The sequence below is a fragment of the Meles meles genome, chromosome 18, assembly GCF_922984935.1.
Source record: "Meles meles chromosome 18, mMelMel3.1 paternal haplotype, whole genome shotgun sequence".
Taxonomy (NCBI): domain Eukaryota; kingdom Metazoa; phylum Chordata; class Mammalia; order Carnivora; family Mustelidae; genus Meles; species Meles meles.
The window spans coordinates 26,138,962-26,161,721 of record NC_060083.1 but is presented as its reverse complement, the minus strand read 5'-3'; the positions used below and the strand labels follow the sequence as shown (position 1 = coordinate 26,161,721).

The 22,760-nt window shown below is 50.0% G+C and overlaps 1 protein-coding gene and 1 non-coding gene across 8 annotated transcripts in view; both read right to left on the bottom strand.

Moving 5' to 3' along the window:
* Positions 1–22,760, bottom strand: part of RAP1GAP2 (RAP1 GTPase activating protein 2) — a 241,140-nt gene that overhangs the window by 118,177 nt on the left and 100,203 nt on the right. Inside the window, exon 1 of one of the 7 annotated variants that reach the window (XM_045986021.1) lies at positions 22,135–22,550. The exons of the other annotated variants lie outside the window; for them this stretch is intronic. Within the exon in view, the coding sequence (XP_045841977.1) occupies positions 22,135–22,241 (107 nt within the window). The 5' untranslated portion in view covers positions 22,242–22,550. Of the gene's footprint in view, positions 1–22,134; positions 22,551–22,760 lie in introns of those variants that run through there. 7 annotated transcript variants of the gene reach the window in all.
* On the bottom strand, positions 18,324–18,427 carry LOC123930338. Its single transcript, XR_006816054.1, has one exon. It is a non-coding gene; the product is annotated as a U6 spliceosomal RNA (small nuclear RNA).

Sequence of the window (22,760 nt, the reverse complement as noted above, 5' to 3'; positions counted from 1 at the left end):
AGGGGAAGGGGAACCAAGCAGAGGATGAAAAGGGAGAAGAGAGAAAAAAAGACAGGGTGGACAGAGGAGAAAGAGAGAAAATGGAAGCTTTCACAAGCTTCTCAATCAAAAGACACTTCCCTCCCCATCTAGCTACCATTCGTGAGTTAAAAGGCTGCACAGCCGGAGAAGCCCCAGCAGGTTGGGGGCGGGCGGGCCCTCAGAGCTGGGGCCTATGGCAGGAACATCCGTGAGCATCACTAGAAGGGCTGGGCCAGGTCTTTCCGGTCCTCCCGGGCTCTCTGAGCTCTCCCTCAGTGTCCCTGGAGGAGCAGTTTCAGGTGGCATGACCTGTACACAAGGAGTGATTTTGGCCCAAGGCTGGAGACCTCAGAAAAGGTTTGGTGTCCTCAGAGCTGCCTGTCCAGCCCCCGACTGCCCCCACAGGCTTAGACCCTCCCCTGAAAGGCCATTCTCTCCAGATCCCCACCCCACCCCCACATGGTCTCCTGACGCAGGAGACCTTGAAAGGAAGAGGATGGAGATGGTCCAGAGCAGGGGGCTCTGTAACCCTGCACCCCTCTCAGAAGAGGGGCTGCTAGGCCTCTCTTCACCCCTCCCCTCTGAGACCAAGGACACTATCGGGGAGCCGTCATGGGAAAGGCCCCCAGTAAAAGCATAAAGAGCTTCAAAGGCCCCATTTCTCCTCTTGAGGAACCTGGTGCTCAGTGAGTACCCACTATGTGCCAGCATCCAGGGACATGTTGTGACGAAGTCATGCTGGAGCCCCTCTTCCCCACCCAAGGCCTCTAATGCATCACTAAGTCCTCACCACCTCCCAGACTGGTTCTAATTCTTCCGCCCCACTGTCTCCCCGTCACCTATCAATCTCTCACCCGGACAACGGCACCCCTATCCTAACCCCTCTCTGCCCACCACACCCCTCCAACTATTCTCCAGGGAGCAGACACAAAGATCTTTCTAAAGTGAAAAGCTCGTGTACCCGAAATGGGGGGTTAGGGGGATAGGAGAAGAATAAATGAAACAAGATGGGATTGGGAGGGAGACAAACCATAAGTGACTCTTAATCTCACAAAACAAACTGGGGGTTGCTGGGGGGAGGTGGGATTGGGAGAGGGGGAGGGAGTTATGGACATTGGGGACGGTATGTGCTATCGTGAGTGCTGTGAAGTGTGTAAACCTGGCGATTCACAGACCTGTACCCCTGGGGATAAAAATACATTATATGTTTATAAAAAAAAAAATTGGAAGGGGAGGCGAACCATAAGAGACTATGGACTCTGAAAAACAATCTGAGGGTTTTGAAGGGTCAGGGGTGGGAGTTTGGGGGAACAGGTGGTGGGTAACAGGGAGGGGACGTTTTGCATGGAGCACTGGGTGTTGTGCAAAAACAATGAATACTGTTACGCTGAAAAAATAAATTAATTAAAAAAAAAAACAATAAAAAAATAAAAAAATAATAAAGTGAAAAGCTGATCACACCCACCAGGATAACCATAATTTTTTTAAGGTGCAGCCTCTTTGAAGATTTTATTTGTCAGAGAGAGACAGAGAGAGCACAAGCAGGGGGAGGGGTGGGGGAGGGGCAAAGGGAGAAGCAGGCTCCCCACTGAGCAAGGAGCCTAACGTGGAACTCAATCCCAAGACTTTGGCATCATGACCTGAGCTGAAGTCTGACACAACCTATCCTCCAAAAGTTGAACCCAGAATGACCATATGACCCAGCAATTCCATGCCAAGCAACATACCCAAAAGAACGGAAAACACACGTTCAAACAAAATCTTGTACATGAGGGGCACCTGGGTGGCTCAGTGGGTTTAAAGCCTTTGCCTTCGGCTCAGGTCATGATCCCAGGGTCTTGGGATCAAGCCCCACATCGTGCTCTCTGCTCAGCAGGGAGCCTGCTTCCTCCTCTCTCTCTGCCTGCCTCTCCTCCTACCTGTGATCTCAGTCTGTCAAATAAATTAAAAAAAAAAAACAAAACTAAACTAAAAAAAAATCTTATACATGAATGTTCACAGCAACATTATTTACCATAGCCAAAAGGTGGAAATAACCCAAATGTCCATCAGCAGATGAACAAATCAATAAAATACAGTTCATCCACACAAATGTTATTCAGCCTTTAAACGATGAACATGAAAACAGCAAATGAGAGAAGCAAATCACAGAAGACCACACATGACGGGATCCCATTTAAAGGAAATGTCCAGATAGGCAAATCCAGAGAGGGAAAGCAGATGGATGGTTGATTAGGGTAGTGGAGGGGAATGGGAGTGACTGCTGCTGGGGGACAGAGCTTCTGTCTGGTGATGAGAGAGTTCTGGAGAAGAACGGTAGTGTTGGGTGCACCACACCACGAATGTAATCAATGCCACCTAACTGTACACGTTAAAATGGCTAAAACGGTAACTTCCAGAGTAAGAAAATGAAAGTGAAAACCCAGTGCAAAGTAATAATGGCACCCCCCTTTCAATGGCTCACCTCAACCACTAGGACCAAACCCAACTCAACATGCCCTCAAGGAAGGCCCCTTATCTGGGCCCATCCAGGTCATCTCACCCCTTCACTTCCTCTCCTCACCTGGGACCTGCGCCCTCTATCCACAAAACCTGTCAGCTCATCCACTGGGCCCCTCTTACTCATACCAGAGCCCCCTGTGTGGACCTTCCTCCTTGCCCACACCCCCTCTCCAGACTTTGTCCTCCTGGTTCCCCGCCGGAATGTCCCTTCCTTAAGATGATGTGCCAACCCTGGGTTGGGGCCCCTGTGCTCCCCGCTGCCGCAGCACAACATCCCATATCCCAGCACCCAGCCCCTTTGCTGCAATGACCTGCTGGGTGCCCATCCTGCCCACTGGACTAAGAGCTCCATCACGGCAGGCATCAGGCCTGCCTCATCCCCACTGGATCCTTAGCACCAAAGTGCGATGGCAGACATGGACGGACAGATGGACGATACCCCCAGGAAGTTTACAGTCAGGCTCAGAAGGGAAGAGTAAATGGACGAGAGGCCAGCTGGAATGCATGGGCACCAGCAGGGGTGTGATTCACAGTAAGGGAGATCGTGGGGACTGATGTAAACGGCGGCAGGGCGGGGGGCGAGGGGGGGAGGTTCAAGCCAAGGAGATGGATGGAGAAGGAACCGGGACCACCATCAGTGTGAGAAGTGTATGGATCTGGGGCCAAGGCCAAGCCAAGCACTTGCAGAGGGGCGGGGAGGGAGGGAGTGGCCAGCATCCATCCTGACTGCACACAACCTCTAGAGAGCCTCTGGGCTCAGCATGTCACATACAACAACTCACTGACCCTCATGAACACTGACATTATTACCCCACCATGCAGATGCAAAAACCAAGGTCCAGAGAGGTAAAGCGCCTTGCCTAAGTTCACTCAGCTAAGTGGGATCTCAGACCAGTTTCGCTCGAGTGCATGATGGGGCTCCAAGGCAGCAGAACACCCAAATGTCGTAGGACAGGCAGAACAGGCAGGACTGGAGGCTGTCCCCCCTCTTCAAGAACCAGATCTGTGTGGTCGCCCTCACATGCCCCAGACTGGCCACTGCCTTCAGGAAAAGACTCCTGCTCATTTCCTTTGCAAAGCTATTAAACCCTCAAGGTCAGAATAGTACTGAATTAATGTGGGGAAGAAAACATCTGCCCCATGTCCCATCAGGTATCTTAACCAATGCCCTGGCTTTGCAACCGATCTTTCATGGAAGTAATACAACTTCCAGAGAGCAAGGGTTCCCGCAGCCCTGACCTCCCTTAGTGTAGCCTCTCCCCCACTCAGTCTCACCCATACGGGGGCTGCCTTTGGCGTTCCTGTGAGGACTCCCCACTGTCTGTCTCCTGCTCGGGCTTCTCCTCTGAGCTTCAGACCCCAATGCCAACCGAACATCTCCACTTGGGATCTCACTAGTCTCAAAATCAACATGCCCAGAAGTGATGTCATTTCCCCCCCACCAGTTCCTCCTCCCAAGTTCTGTCTCCCAAACAAAGGCACTGAGCACTCCTGACTCTTCCTCCTGCCTTAGGCCTGATATCCCATCCCCTAATAGTCAAGATGTGTCATGGACCAGCAGCAGGAGCATCATCCAGAAGCTGGCCTAAATGCAGGTTCTCAGGCCCACCCCAGCCCCGCCAATGGGAATCTGCATTTTGACAAGATGACCATGTGAGCTACACACACAGTAAAGTTTGAGAAGTGTAGCTCTAACAGTCCACGATCCTTTCATTCTGCCTCCTGCATTTCTCCCAGGTCCATCAATGTCCCTCCATCCCTCCCCCACCATCATCTCTAAGCCATTGGTTAGGACATCTTCCTAACCAGTCTCCACAGTCCCATTCTTGTCCCACTCCAATAACTTCTTCCCAGGAGCTTGAGTGATCCTGCAAAATGTAAATCTGATCATATGAGCCTGCTGTGTAAGGCCTTGAAATGTCATCCTATTCCCCTCCCTATGAAAACCAAATTTCTTTCATTTATTCACTTAATTTTTATTGAGCCTCTTCTACATACCCGGCACTGTTCTAGGCAATGGAGAGAAAACAGTGAACAAAACAGACAAAAACCTCTACCCTACAGAGCTCGTATTCTAGTGGAGGAAAGAGATAATAAAAAGTTTAAATAAATAAATGAAGATAAAAATTTTAAATAGGAAGCCTATCAAGTGGTAACAAATGCTAGGAGGAAAAATAAAGCACAGAACAGTTTGCAAAGCTAACTGGGGTCATCAGAGAAGACCGCAATGAGAAGATGACATCGGAGAGAAGACCCGGAAGCAGCCAGGAAGCAAGGGGGGAGGGTGGCTGGGGAAAAGCATTCCAGGGAAAAGTAACAGCAAGCACAATGGTCCCGAAGCAACAGCATACCTTAGCTGAGAGGCCGGTATGGCCAGTGCAGAGAGAACAAAGAGTAAAGAACAGGAGCCGAGGGCAGAGAAATCGCAGGGAGCCTGTGACCAGGGTCAGAACGCTGGCTTCCACCCTGAAGAAACAGGAAGCCACAGAAGGCAAAGCTGTGAGCAGAACAGAGATGTGACCTGACTTACAGGTTCAAAGGATCACCCCGACTGCAGTGTTGAAAACTGCAAGGGGGCAAAGCGTGGGAGCGGGGAGGCCCGCTAAAAAGTCACCTCGATTGCCCAGGGTGAGAGCGACCGATGGGCTGGACCGCATTGATGGTTATGGAGATGATGGGAGGTGGTCGCACTCCGGATGAGTAGGACGATACAGCCAACAGGATTTGACAGATCGGATGTGGCGAATAAGAACAATCCAGAGAAGTCAAGGGTGATTCCAAGAGTTTGGTCTAAGAGACTGAGCTGGGGAAGGCCACAGGAGGGATGAGTAGGGAGTTAGAGAGAGAACAGGAATTTCACTGTGCACCTGCCACTTCGGGAATGCCTTTCAGACACCAAGGGGGATCACCACTGAGGGAGACAGAGAAGAGCAAACAGCCTGGGCACAACCCATGCAGGTCGGAGGAAGAGGAGGAGGGAGGATTAAGCTGTGTCAAATGACTAAGCAGAGGGCAAAAAGGCAGCTGGGAGGTGTGGTGGGGAGCAAAGCCGAGGAGGTCCTCTGGAAGCTTCGCCATGAAGGTGAGCGAAGAGAGCAGTGGCTGCAGGTGGATATGGGGCTGAGGGAAGTCAGCGCTCATTGGTTTGCCATGGCAACTGATGTGGGAAACAAAGGCAGAAGAAAAATTATTACATTTTCTTACTACTTGCAGCCCATTGACAAGTCCTTGAAACAGGCAGAGTGGCAGTCCTCTAGGGACTCAGCTGCCTCGACGCTGATTCTTTGCTAAGAGCAAAGGCAATCTTAGCCCGACCCTCCGGGATCCTGTAAGTCTACTTTAACACATAAAAATTCCTTCAGGGGTGCCTGGGTGGCTCAGTGGGTTAAAGCATCTGCCTTCGGCTCGGGTCATGATCCCATGGTCCTGGGATAGAGCCCCTCATCGGACTGTCTGCTCAGCAGGGAGCCTGCTTCCCTTCCTCTCTTCTGCCTGCCTCTCTGCCTACCTGTGATCTCTGTCAAATAAATAAATAAAAATCTTTTTAAAAAAATTCCTTCAGAAACTTCCTTTATCTCTACCCACCCCACGCCAAGATACACGTTGGCAAATCATCCCCCAAGCATAGGACCCACCAATATACACTGGAAGGGTCTCATGACTGAGGGTTTACCAAACAGTAATATATGACCTTTCCCCAACAAGAGCTAGACCCCTCAGGATCCTGGAAACCTTGTTTCCAAAATATTTGGAAGGCTTACGCCATCCCTAACCCTCCCGACTTGACAGTGTATAATGGGCCACTCCTCACGACCCCAGCCCAGCTCTTGCTGTCCACAGGTCCTGTCCCCGTGCTTTTAATAAAACCACCTTTTTGCACCAAAGACGTCTCAAGAATTCTATCTTGGCCATCGGCTCCAAAGCCTAACGTCTTTCCTACATCAGCTGTCTCATTTTCTCCAGTTTCAAACCTATAGGCTTGGACCTCTCAGCTAGTTCAGGCTCTGCCCATCTGAGGTTTGATCCTGAACTTTGATCCTTTCTCCCTTCTCCTAGCTCACCCTCTTCCCCTGGCAGGGCATGTTCTCCAGCTTCCAACCCAACCACCTGGGGCCACTGGGAGGACAAGGTAAAAGTTAAACTCTCCCCAGGAAATGAAAAGACCTCATTTTCCCCAGACAGGAGCTATAAATTTTTCGGAAATTCCAACCATTCCTCCCTTTGAGTCCAGACTGTTTTCAGTCTCCATTAAAATGCAAATGTCCCAGCCAGTGAAAGGGAAGGTGGTAAGGCTCTTGTGGTCATCCTGCCCTTCCTCTAGAGCTAACTCACAGGGGGAGGCCCACCATTCCCAGGCATCACGCTTAAATCCCTAACGTCTCATGCAACCTTCAGAATACTGACTCTTTTATTATCCACACTTCACAAATGACTAAACCGATCCTCTGAGAAACGAAGCCATTTATCCACAGTCCCAGAGCTACAAAGTAGCTAAGGCAGGATCTGAACACAGGTCACCTGACTCCAGAGCTCACACTCTGTGAGGTTTCTGGTTTTTTGTTTTTTGTTTTTTTTTTTGGTTTTTCCACTCTTTTTTGGTCTGTTGACTTTTTTTTAACTCTTAAAATTGTGGTAAAATATACACCAAATTTCCTAGCTTGACCACTTTATACAATTCAGTAATTCAGTGACTGGTTCAGTACATTACCACAAAGGAGGGTCTGGTTCTGAAACTTGTCTATTACTCCAAAAGGAAATTGATCCATTGATTTTTGAGTAATACTTTAATGTAGTTCAAAAGCCACAGTTTATTAGATGATATATGGTGAAAGGCGTTATCTTATCCTTGTCCCAATCCATCCAGCTCTCCACCCCCCACCCAATGAAATGGTTTCTACACTTCCTTCTCCAGTTTATGCAAACATAACCCAACACAGAGATAGGGTCCTATTTTCCCCCTTTTCTACACACACGCACACACATACAAAAATAGCACATTGTACATTCCATTCTGCACCTTGCTTTCTTTACTCCAAATATCTTGGGAGAACTTTATCTTGGTCCATAGAAAACGTCATTATTCTTTTTTAAATAACACAGCAGTCCAGTGCCCAGTTCACTATCACTAGGTATTTGGTGGTTTCCGATGTCTTGCTATTTCAAATAATACTGCAGTGAATGACCTTGTACAATACTGTTCCACACATGTGGAAATACAGGTGCTGGATAAATTCCCAAAGGCAGATCTCTGGTTCAAAGGGGATATGTGCATGCATAATGGTGCTGGGTGTTGCCAAACTGTACTGCTCATGGGATGGTCTCAATCCATCTTTCATTAAATTGGTACTAGAGTGAGGGCCCACGTGCCCACTCAAAACACTGTGCCAGCCCCCCAGGGCTGGAACCAACGCCAAGGCAACTTCTGATTCTGGTTTCTGCCCGTCCAACTCATTTTATCCCTTCATCTGATAATGAAACTCTCCACCTTTACTTCAGAGAGCTGCTCCTCTCACAGTGGAAAGGATGCTTACAGTCACAATACCCACACCAGCCGCAGGAATGAGCCCCTGACTCAGACATAATGAGTCCCTGACTCAATCATAAACCCCCAACCCCACCTGCACACACAGATTAATGCAGAGATCAGCATGTGATCCAAGCTAATCAGCACTCCTTGGGGTTTGTCTAACTGGAGCTGGTGGAAAGGAGATTTTTTTTTTTGCTCTCTGGAGGGAAAAGCATTAAAATGTTAAGCCCACAGTGGTCTGTAACCACGGTTTCGACATCATATGTAGAGATGACCCAAGAGAATGCAGCCAACACAAAGAGAGACAGAGACACAAAAGACAGAGAATCAAGAGACTGCTCAAAGTCCTGGATCCAGCTGTTCCTGAGGCCCAGCCCTTTCTATAGATAGGTTATGATTGCCAATAAATCCCCCTATTTTGTTTGATTAATTCAACCTGGGCTTCTGTCACTTGCCCCCAAGAGTCCTGACTAATACACTGTATCTAAAGTATAATCCCAATTTTGTTATAAAACAAAAAAACAAAAAAAAAAAAAAAACAAAAAAACAAAAAAACAGATGTAGATGCAGATGTAAATACACTGTGTGGGAGGCTATATGTTTAGGGAGAAAAAAAGACCAGAAGAAAATATATTAAATGTTAATAGTGGTTATCTCTGCAATCCCCCATCTGGGATTGCAGATGACTTTTATTTTAGTCTTTGTACTCTTCTGTGTTTTCCAAATTTTCTGCAAAGAACATGGATTTTAAAAATATAATAAACATTTCTTTAAAAAAATCAGATGAGCAAGAAGCAGCCCAGAAAATGCTCAGAGGAAGGTTCTAAGCTCATGCAAAGGGACAGCAGAGAGGTCCAACCCTGAGGCCTGCTCCTCGGGGACAGCAGATGCTGGAGTGACTGCTGCCCATCTCAGGGCTGGCTGGCAGGTCACTGAAGGCATCCATGTTGTGGGCACTAAACCCAAGCCTTCCATCGTGTGGCCACAGGCTCTGGTCTGCCCAAAGGTCAGCTCAGAGCCAAGACTCTTCTCTCCACATTCCTCCTGGAACCCAAGCTGAGCCTCCAGAAGTTCTCACCCACCCAGTACCAGTCCCCTTGGCCTCCAAGGAACACCCTACAAGGCACTGGCAAACACCTGTCCATCAGTCCTCAGCAGCAGGAACAGAAAAGACTGGGCTAAAAAGAGAGCTCACACAAGGTGGTCCACTCTCTCCAGCGCCTTCTCCCTAGGCTGAACTTCTTATCAACACAGGACCACTGGAGAAGGGGGGGTTGGACTTGGACAGGACAAAGGTCTTGGGGACCGTCAACTTCAGAACACAGCCTTTAGAGGAGTGCAGGCCTTGCTTCCCAGGAGTCCCAGGACACTCTGGCCCCAAATATATCTGGGTTTTCACAGAGACCGGACTAGAGCTAGTCCCACCTGCCTGCCCCATCTCTGACCAAGGAAACACTCTCTTTTATCTTTTTTACATATTAGGGTCTGAATAAGATGTTTTTCTTTTACCACTGTAGCCATTTTTGAGTATGCAATTCAGTGGCATTCAGTATTACACAGCCATCGAAGCTATCCATTTCCAGAATCTTTTCATCATCACCTAAAGAATTTCTAATCCACTGAACAATAACTCATGGGGCGCCTGGGTGGTTCAGTGGGTTAAACCTCTGCCTTCAGCTCCAGTCATTATCTCAGGGTCCTGGGATCAAGCCCCGCATCGGGCTCTCTGCTCGGCAGGGAGCCTGCTTCCCCCTCTCTCTCTGCCTGCCTCTCTGCCTACTTGTGATCTCTCTCTCTGTATCAAATAAATAAATAAAATCTTTAAAATAATAATAATAACTCTTCCCCACACCCTGTTAACTCTATTCTACTTTCTGTCACCATGCTTTCACCTATTGCTAAGTACATTGTACAAACAAAATCAAGCAATTTCTGTCCTGTGTCTGGCTTCATCACTTAGCTTAATGTTTTCCAGGTTCATAAATGGTGGACTGGAATTCCATTCCATTGTACAGCTGAATAATATTTTGTATGGATATACCACATTTTGTTTATCATCCAGTCCCCTGCGGAAGGACACTTGAGTTGCTCCCACTTTTATCTGTTATGAATAATATTGCTATAAACATGGGTGAGCAGATAATGGTCAAGTCCTGCGGTCCACAAGTAAAATCATTCATTAGCCCTACTCCCATTTCACAGATAGGGAAACTGAGGACCACAGTCTGAACACCATGTACCTTCAGGATCATACACGGTACTACCTCCCCTGGGTTTTTCCCCTGAGGCTTCAGGCTGCCCCTCCGCCCTGCTGCAGTCATTTCCTTATAATCTAGGGGTCCCTACCTCTCATACCCTTGAGATCTCTGCTGGCCTGGGCCTCCGGCAGGGGAATGGATCATGAAGAGTCCACCAGGACCTTGGGACCAAGAGCACCCATCCGCTAGATGGCCAGAGGAAGAGGCAATCTAAATGGAAGGAATCCAGACTTTCTGGGTTGAGGCGGAAATGAGCCCCACAAAGCAACAGCAAAAGAGGATGGGGAAGCATCATTCAACCCCAAAGCTGAGTGCCAACCCTGAGCAATGCCAGGCCATTCTCCCAGACAAGGTTTCACTCAGTCACACATCTGATCGCCTCAATGTTCACAATGGACTCTGGCGAAAGGGGTCCCAAGGAGTATGTTTAATAAGGTTGGGGATCCAACAGGCTGTGTCAGGGAAGAGAGAACACCTCACCCATCAGAGGCAGAAGGGAGCATCTGGGAGAGTGCCAGCCCCTGCAGCAACCAACCAAGTGGACAAGACTGAGCAAAGACCAACACCAGTGAAGCTACCAGGGCCAGCAGAGTGGACAGCTCCTGGGTTTTCCTGACCAGTGTCCATTCCCTGGTCTACTGATAGCAACACATTGAATGTCCCTCGGTGACCTGCCCTTCCTTTTTTCTCAGTCCAGGTGACCCCGTCCCTAGAACCAGGACGGGGCACAACACCCAGACTCAACTAATCAGCGTATCCCAACCCTATAACCAAAGTTCAGGGATGGGCACATGAGCCACTGTGCCCAGTGTGAGTCATCCCTGGGACTCCTGCTAAAATTACTAGAAAACAGGTTTGCTCTTCCTATTGGTGTTGCTAAACTGGCAGAAGGTAAGCCTGGCACAGCCATCACCTTTCTTTGTGGATAACCTAGCTCAGGATGAAGCCAACCCAAAAGAAAGCAGATGGGGGGAGAGAACGATTTGAGCCCTGGACCCAGCCATACCTGAATCTGTCCCCTATGAACCTTCCAGTTACCTAAAGCGATAAAATTTCTCTCCTCCTTTAGGTTAATTAGAATTGGGATCTCTTGCAACCAAAAGATTCCTGACTCATTTACCTAAACTGCCAGTCAGAAGAGTTATATATCCAACACAAAGACCCTCTACCCCAAACCTTCATAAGAATTACAATAGAAGTTATTTCAACTATAATACTGACTAATTCTGTTTTTCTATGCCAACTAGGGTACCAAACTGCCACGTGAGTTTGGGGGAGGCAGGGAACAGAGAAGCCTAACCCGTCCTTCACTCCTTGGCATTTAACACCAAACACAAAGTGACCTCAGGTGACCCTGACGGCCTCGTTTCCCTCTACTGCCCAATATGAAATCCACACCACAGTCCAACTGAGTTCTGAACAGGTCCCCTGCTCTCCCTATCTCCGTTCCTTTGCCTAGACTGTACCATTTAACTAGAATGTACTTCCCCACTCGCTCTCCCCCTTCAGAAATGTGGTCCAGTCGGCATGGCCCACCTTAAATGCCGCCAACCCCATGAAGCCCTCCTTGGGAGGGGGTCCCTCTTTCTGTTGACCTCCAGAGTGTCTTACACCTCTTCTCCAGCACGCCCCATCTTCTGTATGGGGTTCACCGTGTCTGGTTTCTCCTCTGGAGAATAGGTGGCTTAAGGCAGGGAGAGTATCTTACTCTTCTCCTGGACCCTGTTTGTCCAAGGGCTGGGACACAGCTGGCACTCCACAAACATTGAGGGAAGTGACTTGAAACCACACAAATGAACATTTGGAGCACAGTCCGCTTCTAGGCAGGACTGCTGCCTGTGTTTGCATTCATGGAGGAGAAAGACAGGTGAATCCTGTAGGATGGATGGGAACGCTTTCCAGAAAGGGAGGAGCGGGGCCAGAGGAACTAAGCTGTGAAAGCCAGGTGTCCCCATTCCCATCGCTTGCATCACAGGCTGTATCCTGCCACCACGCGGCTGTGCCCTTGGGGGACCTTCTCAGCTATCAGTAACTGGCCTTTGTTGATGTCACACTCAAAAGCCCTTCCTGGCACACTGGAAGATCTCGTTTTCAGACAGCCTGTTTCAGTCACCTCTTGATTTACACACTCCTTCAGTCTTTGCATCTCGGATTAAATCTTATTAAAATAAATGTTCTATTAAAATACAGATGGCACAGGTAACCCAGGCTCCAGCCCAGACCTTCCCGTTCTCATAGAGAAGCAGAAATTTCTGCTCTAATTAGTGAGGACGGCAGCCAGGAGCCCTTTCAGCTTATCTTAAGCCTGGTAAATCAGACTTTCCCCCAATCTAGCCTCCGCTGCCCTCTCCCTTGCCCCAGCTTAGGCCCCATATTCAAAAGAAGCCCAGTTGCCTGAGAAACCAGTCCAGTCTCTTCCTTAAAAAATAAGAATGTGTTCAGGTGCCATGGTTCTTCGGGTTTTGAAGCATTTTCACACACCTGGTATGCCTTTCATACACCCGAGTGACATCACCATCCACCTCGTAGAGAGTGAAAGTCAAGGGCAGAGAGGTCAAGTAACTCAGCCGGGGTCACCATGAAATTGGCAAGGGACGAAAAGGCACAGGATTTGGCATCAGGCAGATGTGGGTTGGATTCCCAGCTCTGCTGTACGAGCTGGAGGACACTGAAAATGTCACCCCGTTTGAACCTCAGCTTTCTCCTCTCTGAAAAACAGAGATGGTGACAGTAAGTGTGGTGCAGAGAATGGGACACCTGAGCCCCAGGTGCCAGCCTCGTGCCATGCCCACCACAGACCCAACAGGAGCTCCCAGCCCAGTCCCTTCTCTTAGGATTCCTGGCTTTTTACACTGTAACACAGAGCCTCCCATACTTCTGTTATTTTCCTTAGGGGTAATTAGGGAGGGAAGGGGAGGAGGAACATCTAAAGACAAATTAACAGTGGCCATTCTGCAGCCCACCTCCTGCAGGGAACCCTCACTTCCAATCCCAATAGACCTGCCCCAAACCAAGGAAGCCCAAAGGGCATGCAGGGCTGGAGCCTGGCTCCATCTGGAGCTCCCGACCCCTGAGCCAGCCTCCTGCTTCCCACGCTGTACATCCAATCCCTGGAGGTGGAGGAAGGGGCACGGGCACTGCCAGATGTGGCCAGGTGGTGGTGCAACGGTGAGCAGAAAGGGACCAACCCCACACTAAGCCGGGTGCTGACAGTCCAGATGTGATGCAGAAAGACAGGCCCGGCCAATGTTGCCAAAGCTTCTGATTTCTCAAGAGAAGAGGGAAAAAACCACCGGTAACACAGAACCTTCCAATTTTAAAAAATATCCATTTAAAAGGGAAAAACGCACGTGGGCCTAATAAAGCCCTGGGAGAATGCGCAGGGCTGTGCACCTGTGCCATTCCCTGCTGTATCCCAGCACCCAGAACAGAGGCTTCGTGAAGCTTTGAGGACTCGGCATGGGCCACGTCCCACCTCGGCCTCAGACACCTGGCAAACTCCCAGGTGCCAGGCTGCTCTTGCCCCTCTCCCTTCAGTCAAGACTGTGTGGTGTTAGAGCATGGGGTGGGGGTGGGGGGAATGAGATCCCTTACTAGGGATCTGTCCTGCAAACCAGGGGAGAGGTGTGACTTGCTTGGGGGCTGTTTCAAGCTGTTGTATCCAACAAGGAAGAGCTCATGGCCACAGGCATCCGCACAGCCTCCTTATTCCGCCCCCCATATTCAGTGGTCAGTAAAGATCTTTACAGTAAACACATGGAAAGGGGGGGGCTCTAATCAACAGGACTGCTCCCTCCTTTGGAGAAACGGAGTAACCCTGAAGCCTGGCAGGGTCAGCCCGCCCCTAGAGGACTCTGGGAAGGACTTGGCTACTGTTCCAACCTTCACAAAACAGAGTGTTCATAACTGATAAGCTTAAAAGCAAGTGACAAATTTTCAACCCACCCTTGCTCCAAGGACAGTGAATAAACACAGCATTGGCTCCAGGTTCCTACAGAGTGTGTCAAGAAGGAGAGGGGAAGGTGACACCAAGCTCACCTGCCCCTAGAAGTCAATGTGGATTCTTTGACACCTTCTTCTTCAGGGTTGAACTAAGGTTCCCCACTTAGAAATGGCCAACTCACAAGGGGCCCCTGGGTGGCTCAGTCGGTTAAGTGTCTGACTCTTGATCTGGGCTCAGATCTCAATCTCAGGGTTGTGAGTTCAAGCCCCGCATTGGGCTCCACGCTGGGCATGGAGGCTACTTTAAAAAAAAAAAAAAAAAGAGGGGTGCCTGGGTGGCTCAGTGGGTTTAAAGCCTCTCTCTTCAGCTCAGGCCATGATCTCAGGGTCCTGGGAGTGAGCCCCACATAGGGCTCTCTGCTCAGCAGGGAGCCTGCTTCCCCATCACTCTCTGCCTGCCTCTATGCCTACTTATGATCTGTCTGTAAAATAAATAAAATCTTAAAAAGAAAAGAAAAGAAATCCCAACTCACAAACTCCCAAATATACTCTTCCTTTTATTACGGGTTCCTAGGTGACCCCAGGTCCCCCACATACCAAGCAATGGGCCTGCCTCCACAGTAATTTTAACTGGACTGTGACTGGACTGTGGGGAGGGAAGGAGCCTGCTGGGGTGCAGGAAAGTTCTATGTCTTGATGTGAACGGTATCTACACACCTGGATACATATGTGGAAATCCACTGAGCTGTGCCCTGAGATTTGTTGTACTTCCACGCCTTCATGAGAATAGCAGCAGCGTGTATGGGGAGCTTCTCAGAAGCCAGGCACTGCGTGACTGCTTATCCTGGCTTCCAAATAATAGAAGAGTTAAGAGGACAGCCCCTGGACCTCAAAAGACCAGAGTTAAAATCCCTGTTCATCTCCCTCTGATTTTGCCCTCTAGGTGTTCCTCAAAATCTGAGCCTCTGTGTCTCTACTGGAAAACAAAGATAATAACCAGTGGAATTAAGACAGGTATGCAACCCTCGCAAACAGTAAGCCTCAAAAGATGTTGGCTTGTTACAACCATTCAACCTCCAACAACCCCAGGACCCTGGTGTTGGGGAGCCCACTTGACCATATGAGAAAAGTGCCTCCTTCCTTCCCACTGTGCTCCCCAAACTGCAGACATTTCCACATCATCTTCTCAATTTCTTCCCAAATCCATGTACCACCTGACTGTTACTTTTCTTAACACTTTTCTTTAAATTGATCACAATTTTTTACTTAAACAAATTTACTTTTCGAAAATGTTATGTAACCGTCGTACATGGAAAACCAGTATCACTTGCCAGAATTCATTTTTTAAAATAGCAATGAAGATAAAAGGCATTTGTCCACCTGAAATCATCTTGCCTACCCCATTTACTTTTTATGGATTCAGGAGGCAAAGAGACTCAGTTTGCAGGGCAGGCATGGGGTAGGGAGAGCAAGAGGGCCTCATCTGCTTAAAATGACTGAGAAGATTCCTGAGCCGTTCAGCAGCCCCCATCTGCCCAGAAGCGATTTTCGTTGGTTTAACCAAACGGGCTTGGCAGGCCCTCTATTTGGCAACATCCTGGTAACCAGCCATCTGTGTACCACACGGGCTTCAAAGAGATAGAGCTGCATTTAGAAAAAACATATATTCACTAATGGCGACTGTTCACCAATTCAGACACCCACTGGCCCTCACTCTTTGGCATGAATGAAGGGAGCCCGCCTCTGCCTCTCAGACAGCAGCTCCAGGACCTGAGATCTAGGAACTCAGTGTCAGGACAGCCCTGGAGCCCAGCTTCAGGGCTGAGTCTGGACCCTCACGTGTTCCCTAACCATGCAGGGACAGGATAGGAGTCAGAAGAGTAATATGGCATGCCGCATGTATACATCATTAGTCATATTTCTCTCCAAATCTCTTCCAAAGGGGAACGAAGAAGAGAGAAGGGGAGAATACCTCAAACCCACATAAGAAAAGGACACCTTGAAATCTGTGGCAGAGGGCACTGCAGTATTAAGAGGACCTGGGGGAACAGGCGGTGGGGAGTCAGTGAGTCTCATGTGCACCCATTCGTTCACACAGCAAATATTTACTAAGCACTTCCTATTCCGGGCAATGGGGGACCCAGGAGTGAAAAAGGCAAAGTCCCTGCTCTTAGAGAGCTCACGTTCTAGGGGTGGGAACGGTCAGTAAATTGTTTATTACATAATCCAGATAATACCAGTTAATGATAAGTGCCATGGGGGTAATAAATCAAGGTAAAGTAATGATGGCTGGAATGCGCTGCCCAGATTGGATGGCCAGGGGAGTCCTTTTAGAAGAGATGACATCTGAGTTGACACCCAACGATGAGGAAGCACCACTCAAATAAGTCACCATAAACAGCGCATGTAAAGGGCCTGGGGCAGGCACAATGAGAAAGCACCACTCAATTAAGTCACCATAAACAGCACATGTAAAGGGCCTGGGGCAAGCACAAGCTTGGCATGTTCCAGAAACAGAAAGGCCTTTGCAGCAGAAATACAGTGACCACAGTGAGTGAGAGGCAAAGTGGAAGTAAGGTCAGAGAACAAGAGAGAATAAGGCAGGGGGTACAGGCCGGGCTTCAGAGTCTGGATTTCATTTAAATTATAATGGAAAGCCTATGGAGAGGTTTCTACAGTGGAGAGACTTGATTTTACCTGAATTTTTAAAACTCCACTCTGGCCACCATAAGAAAAGATAAGGAGGACAAGAGTAGGGACACCAAAGAGGAGACAAAAACAGTGGCTCCAAAGGAATCACAAAACCCCTCAAATTCTCTCCCTGAACTCTAGGTGTCTAACTTCCCAGGCACTCAGTGAGGCCTAAAATGGGAAGCTGGCTAAAGGGAGATGTTTGTTCTTTAAAGCAATGACAGCCAACCGGATGGCATTCAAACACCAGACAAGAGAGTCCAAGTAACAGGCCCTTCCACAAAGGGCAGGACCCGGCCACCTCCCAAGAAGAGAACAAGCAGCCATCTGTTCCAGGGCTGGGGAACAGATCAGTTCCCGCCGTGCACCCCTTCCAGCCTTGGGACTCTGGGACTCCAAGGCCAGGCCTCCGGCGCTCCACAGGCTCGGGCCCCCAATCCAGCCAACTCATAGGCCTGTCACATACTCTCCCGTGGCAGAAAGCAAGTATCCTCCACAACACCAAACTTCCACCTCCAAGGACAAATCAGTCCACTGCCAACATCACCAAAACAATCAGATAAACTTCAGTGCGAGGTCTTGCCCAAAAAAACAAAACCAAAAAATAAAAGGTGATAGAGCCTCAAAGCTAAATACCAACTTACAATATCATAGGCGACAGCAGAACACGTTAGATGACACCAGGAGATAGCATCCACAAAATCCTGACTATGGGCAGCTCCCCAAGATGATCAAATTTCTCCAATAAAGAAATTATAATGAAAAAAAGAAAGTAGCAGGAGAAAATTCATAAGGCGACATATGACCAATTACACTGGATTTTTTGAATCCTGCCAAAAAAAAAAAAAAATTTGAAGGGCGCCTGGGTGGCTCAGTTGGTTAAAGTTCTGCCTTCAGCTCGGGTCCTGGTGCTAGAGTCCAGGGATCAAGCCCCACATCCGGCTCCCTGCTCAGTGGGGAGCCTATTTCTCCCCCCACTTGCCCCTCCTCACCCATCCTAACCGACCCTCACCACACCACATATGCTCTCTCTCAAATAAATAAATAAAATCCTTAAAAAATCTTTTGAAAAACTTATGAGACAATTAGGGGAATTTGAACACTGATTAAATATGATATGAAGAAATTACTGTTAACTCAGGGAGTACCATATGGTAGTGTTCTATTTTCTTAGAAGATTTCTTTAAGGTGTATACCAAAATATGTAAGAATGAACTGATATCCTGTCTGGGATTTACTTCAGAATAATCTTGTGGGGGAGTGGGTTGGTAAATAAATGAGGTAAGATTGGCCATGAGTTGACAATGGCTCAAACGGGGTATCGTATTACACTGGTCTCTCTACTTTTGTGCATGGGTGAAATTTTCCACAATAAAACGTTTAAAAAAAAAAAAAAGCTAGGGATGAACTTTTGCTTGTGCAAGGGACCATGCTAATCTTCTCTGTATGATTCCAATTTTAGCGCATGTGCCGCCGAAGCAAGCATGGGGTGAACTTTTTCTAATAACCGACAGGGGACTAACCCACTAGACATTATATCCCACAACAGAGGAATGAGATGCATTAGATTCAACTGTTCTGCACCCCCAGAGCCTGCCATGGGGGGTTTGCTGAAATTCCTATTTTCCTCCTCACAAACCCCATGGTGAGGGTTGTCTTAAAATAACTACCCCCTGTAAGAAGAAGATGTCTTTTCATTTATGCCAACTGACCTCTGTCCAGGTCAGAATGTCACTCTCAAGGGCACACAGCAACATCCGCACCACTTGGAACCTACCTATTTTGATTGTTTCTCTGCCTCAACCCTTCCCACCAGTGGTACCTGTTTTCCACCTCGGAGGACAGCACCGGCCCATCTACTTCTACATGACCAAGGTGGGGCTACGGATCTGACCCCAGCCTGCCACAGCAACAAGGAAGCACGATCTGAAAAGTCAAATCACTTAAAAGGAGATTTCCCACTACAGCAGTCCCCAGAGTGCCATCTGCAAGGAAGGCTTCATTCAGGTGCCTCCTTGGAACCATGCTCCAATCAATCCCCCCTCACAAACACACCATTGTTTTTGAAGGAGCCTGGTGGAGCGGTGGAGACCCCGGAAGATGGTCAGAAAGAGGGAGAACCTCCAGGTTATCCCACAACTCCCAGACCAAGTTGTCAGGTAAAGGTTGACGAGCACCACAGCCACTTCTCCAGGATGCTAAGCGAGGCTGGACCTTTCAGCAGAGTTCTTTCAGCGGAGTTCAGGCACACCAACAGTGTGACTGGAGTCTCCTGGTTCTGGGGCCGTTTGAGATACCCGTGTCATTACCATCCTCCCTGGCACACCTGCCTCCCCCAGTATGCCAATATATTTCTAAGGAGCCTGGGGAGGGCAGGAAGATGACAAGGACCCTGGGGGCCATCCCTGCAAAGCCACACAGGACCACTTCACTCCCTTAAGGCCAACAGCTGGGAGGGTCATCTGCATAAGCTTGTCAATTAAAGGTGCTGGGAAGATGGATGGATGGATCCAGCCTTCTGAGGATAAAGAAGGGGTCTGAGTCTGACCTGTGATGAGGGTGGGGAGGAAGCAGAGACTAAGCAGACCGAACACCCACCCTGGAGTCTAGGGAGCACATAAGAGAGGTGGGGCAGCTGTAGCCTGCTCCAGCGCACCCCCCCCACACACACCCCTGTCTACCCCACCCCCAACCCCCACGCCTGGGGCCCACAAGGCAAGGGTCAATAGTGAGCACTGCACTTCAGACGCTTAAAGACAAAGAAACTCCAGATTACAGCAAGCAAAGCGAAGGTCATTTAGCACCAGCAGATCAAGCCCTCTCTCTCTTTGGGTAAGTTAAGTCTGTTGGCCAAAGCAATCAGGATGACAGAAGCCAGAGCAGACTAGGACGAAGGCAGGGGTTGGGAGGACCTCAATGCCTGCTGCATTGCAGGGAAGGGCACAATGCGTCTAGGAGGAAGGACAAGATGTCATGAGCCATGAGCAACCTTCCTGTCCTGTCCAGTACTTCCCTATGCCTCATGCACAGCTGGTCTGGACTAGCAGTGGGGCTGTTGCCACCAGACTCCTTGTCCTGCTCTCCAAGGGCACGAACTCACAGAGAGGTGAACTGGAACAGCTCTGTTCAAACCCCTTCATCCTCACGTGGCATTTCACACCTCTCAGGTGCGTTCTTCACCCACATTATCTCCCTTCTGCCTTCTGTATGGACACAGGAACAGGCTAGGGGAGACTACATCGATACTACAGGGTCATAGTCAACGGATGAGCCAGGACTGTGCAGGGACCTTCCACCCTACCATACACTCTGTACTCAGAAACAGGAACTGGTCTGAGGCAGCTGCCTGTCGGTCAAGCACACCATCCTTCTCATTCCTCAAAACAGGCGCCGGTGGTCTCAGAACGGCCATCCCCTATCCCTCTGACTTTAGAGGGCTGGCTAAGTCATTGCACCTCTATAGATTAAAATGCTGAAGGACAGGGAACAGGAGAGAGTCAAAGTCTAGACGGGAAACGGGGCCCAGACCTGGAGCACCGGGCTCTAGGGTCCTGCTGGTAGCTTTTACTGCTAGAAAGGTTTGTCCCGGCATCAGCCATTCCCTAACATCACTTGCAGGATTTCTGCCACACCCTATACCATTTGTACTATCACTCTTTCAATTAAATGGACTCATTCTTGGGACTTTATACATTTAATTTAAAGTGATGCTTTATATCACCACCACAAAGACACAATCAGGACCACTGGCCATGACAAGGAGAGAATTCTAAAAATAAATAGCATAAAAACAACCTAAATTGTAGGCAGGCACTGTTCCCCACTTAAAGGCCCAGAGCCAGAGGTCTGCTTTCTCTTTGTTATGAGAGAGATCAGTAAGTGTTAAGAGGGTGTTAAAGCCAGACTAGCACCAACCTGAAACTTTCCCCTTGAAGAAATCACATGCATTAGTAGAGAACTGAAAAGGGAAGAACCTTCTCACTGGGTGACTCAATGTTATTTCATGCTTAACCACCTGAAGTCATTTCACTGGCTAGTCACCTTAGCTATGGGAAACATCGAATCAGACTGCATCATAGGAAGGGGGACAAGAGGGATGGGGGGCAATTATACCACAGAGGCAACCCATGCCAGCTTCTCAAAGTGCTCTAATCCATTGCCCTCCACTCCCCCTCACCAGGCATACCCAGCTTCTGGGCAAGCCCAGGGGTCACCTGTCACCACCCAGGTATCTCTGGCTCCTCTGTCCTTGTCTTAGCCTTTGCCTAATGCAGAGCACAGCACTAACCACTCCAAACTCCTCTGCAAATCAGGGCCCAGCAGAGTCACTGGAGTCACCCCAAATCCTTGCAACATCTCTATGGACAGTCAGTTCTGATGAAGCCCAGTTGCCGGGCAGCTTTGGGCTCGTGTACCCTAGCAGAGGAGTGAGTGGGTGCCAGCGGGTGTGAGCAGCTCCCTTGGGTCTTGAGGACATCAAGACTGCAGCAAGGGACTGGAGCCCGGGAAGTTGTCCCAGAAGCTCCTTTGCTGGCCCCAAACCCCCACCTCTTTTCCCCACAGGTCATCTCAAGAGGACAATTTCCAACATCCAGGAGCAAACAATTAGTACAGTAAACCCAAGAAAGGTAAGACGGAAAGAGAAAAAAAAAAATCCAAAGAAGGGGGAAGGGGGCTGTCAAGCAACCTCCAAACTTGCTCTTCGCCTGCCTGCACTGTGTGCAAGGCAAGCAGATCCCAGCCTGGCGGGCACCTCGCAGGCTCAGCCAAGTTGCAGAGAAGCAAACGGCATCTCCAGCGCATTGGGCCACTCGGGCTGAGCCAAGGGCTGTCACCTGGGTCGGATCAACGCTACCCACGCTGCAGGCTTTGGAAAGGGCGCTGCGATGGGCAAATAAGAACGAAATGGGCAAAAGGGAATGGGAACGAAACACTTGGTGGCCCTCTGTTGATGATGGAGCCGGAAGGGCCCTCCCAGCCTCCCTCCGACCCAGCCAAAGTCCTGCCTCAGCTTTCTCCCAACAGCCCGTGTCCGGGGCGAAGCTCCTGAGTTGCTCCCCCGACGGCGCACAGAGCAGAGGTTTTTCCCAACCAACTCGGGGCAAAGGCCCTTTTGGAAAAGTCCATCCCAAAGAAAACGGGGATTTAGCATGAGAGTGGAGGGAAGGGGGAGGCGGCGCTGCCAGCCTTTACCTTTTCTCTTTATTCTGTTTTCGCGATTTGTGCAGGAGTCCGATGAGCACCACCGCGGCGCGGATCCCTGCCTTTCGGCAATGCATCCTCCCCGCGGGCTGGGACATGGCGAGGCCGCCGGCGGTGCCCGGCCGCGCCCTCGCCCGCCCGCAGCGCGCCCCCGTCCGCCCGGCTCCGCGCGCTCCACGCCGCCCGCTCCCAGCCCCTGCGCCCCGGCCCCCGGCCGCCCGCCTCTCATGGGCCCCGCCCCGCCTAGGTGCGCCCCGGGGGTCAGGTGACCGGGCGCTCACTTCCCGGCGACCTTCAGCGTCTCCTCGGAGCCTGCAGGGCGGCTGGCGCCCGCTCCCCCAACGCAGGCATTTCCAAGGCTCGCTCCGGGCGCGGCCCGGACTGTCGGCTCCGGGGCTCCGGCTCCGGCTCAGACGCACCGCCTGCGCTGGGACCCCGCCCCGGCCCCGCCTCCCGTGCCCCAGCCCTGGCACCCAGGCTGCGGGCGGTGCAGGCGGCCCGGCTGCGAGCGGAGGGAGGCGGCCGGCTTGCGCTCAGCGCCCCGGTGGGCTCAGGGCGGTGTTCGCCCTCTGCTCGGCGCCCGGGCTCCCTCCCTTCCCCTCCCTTCCCCTCCCAGC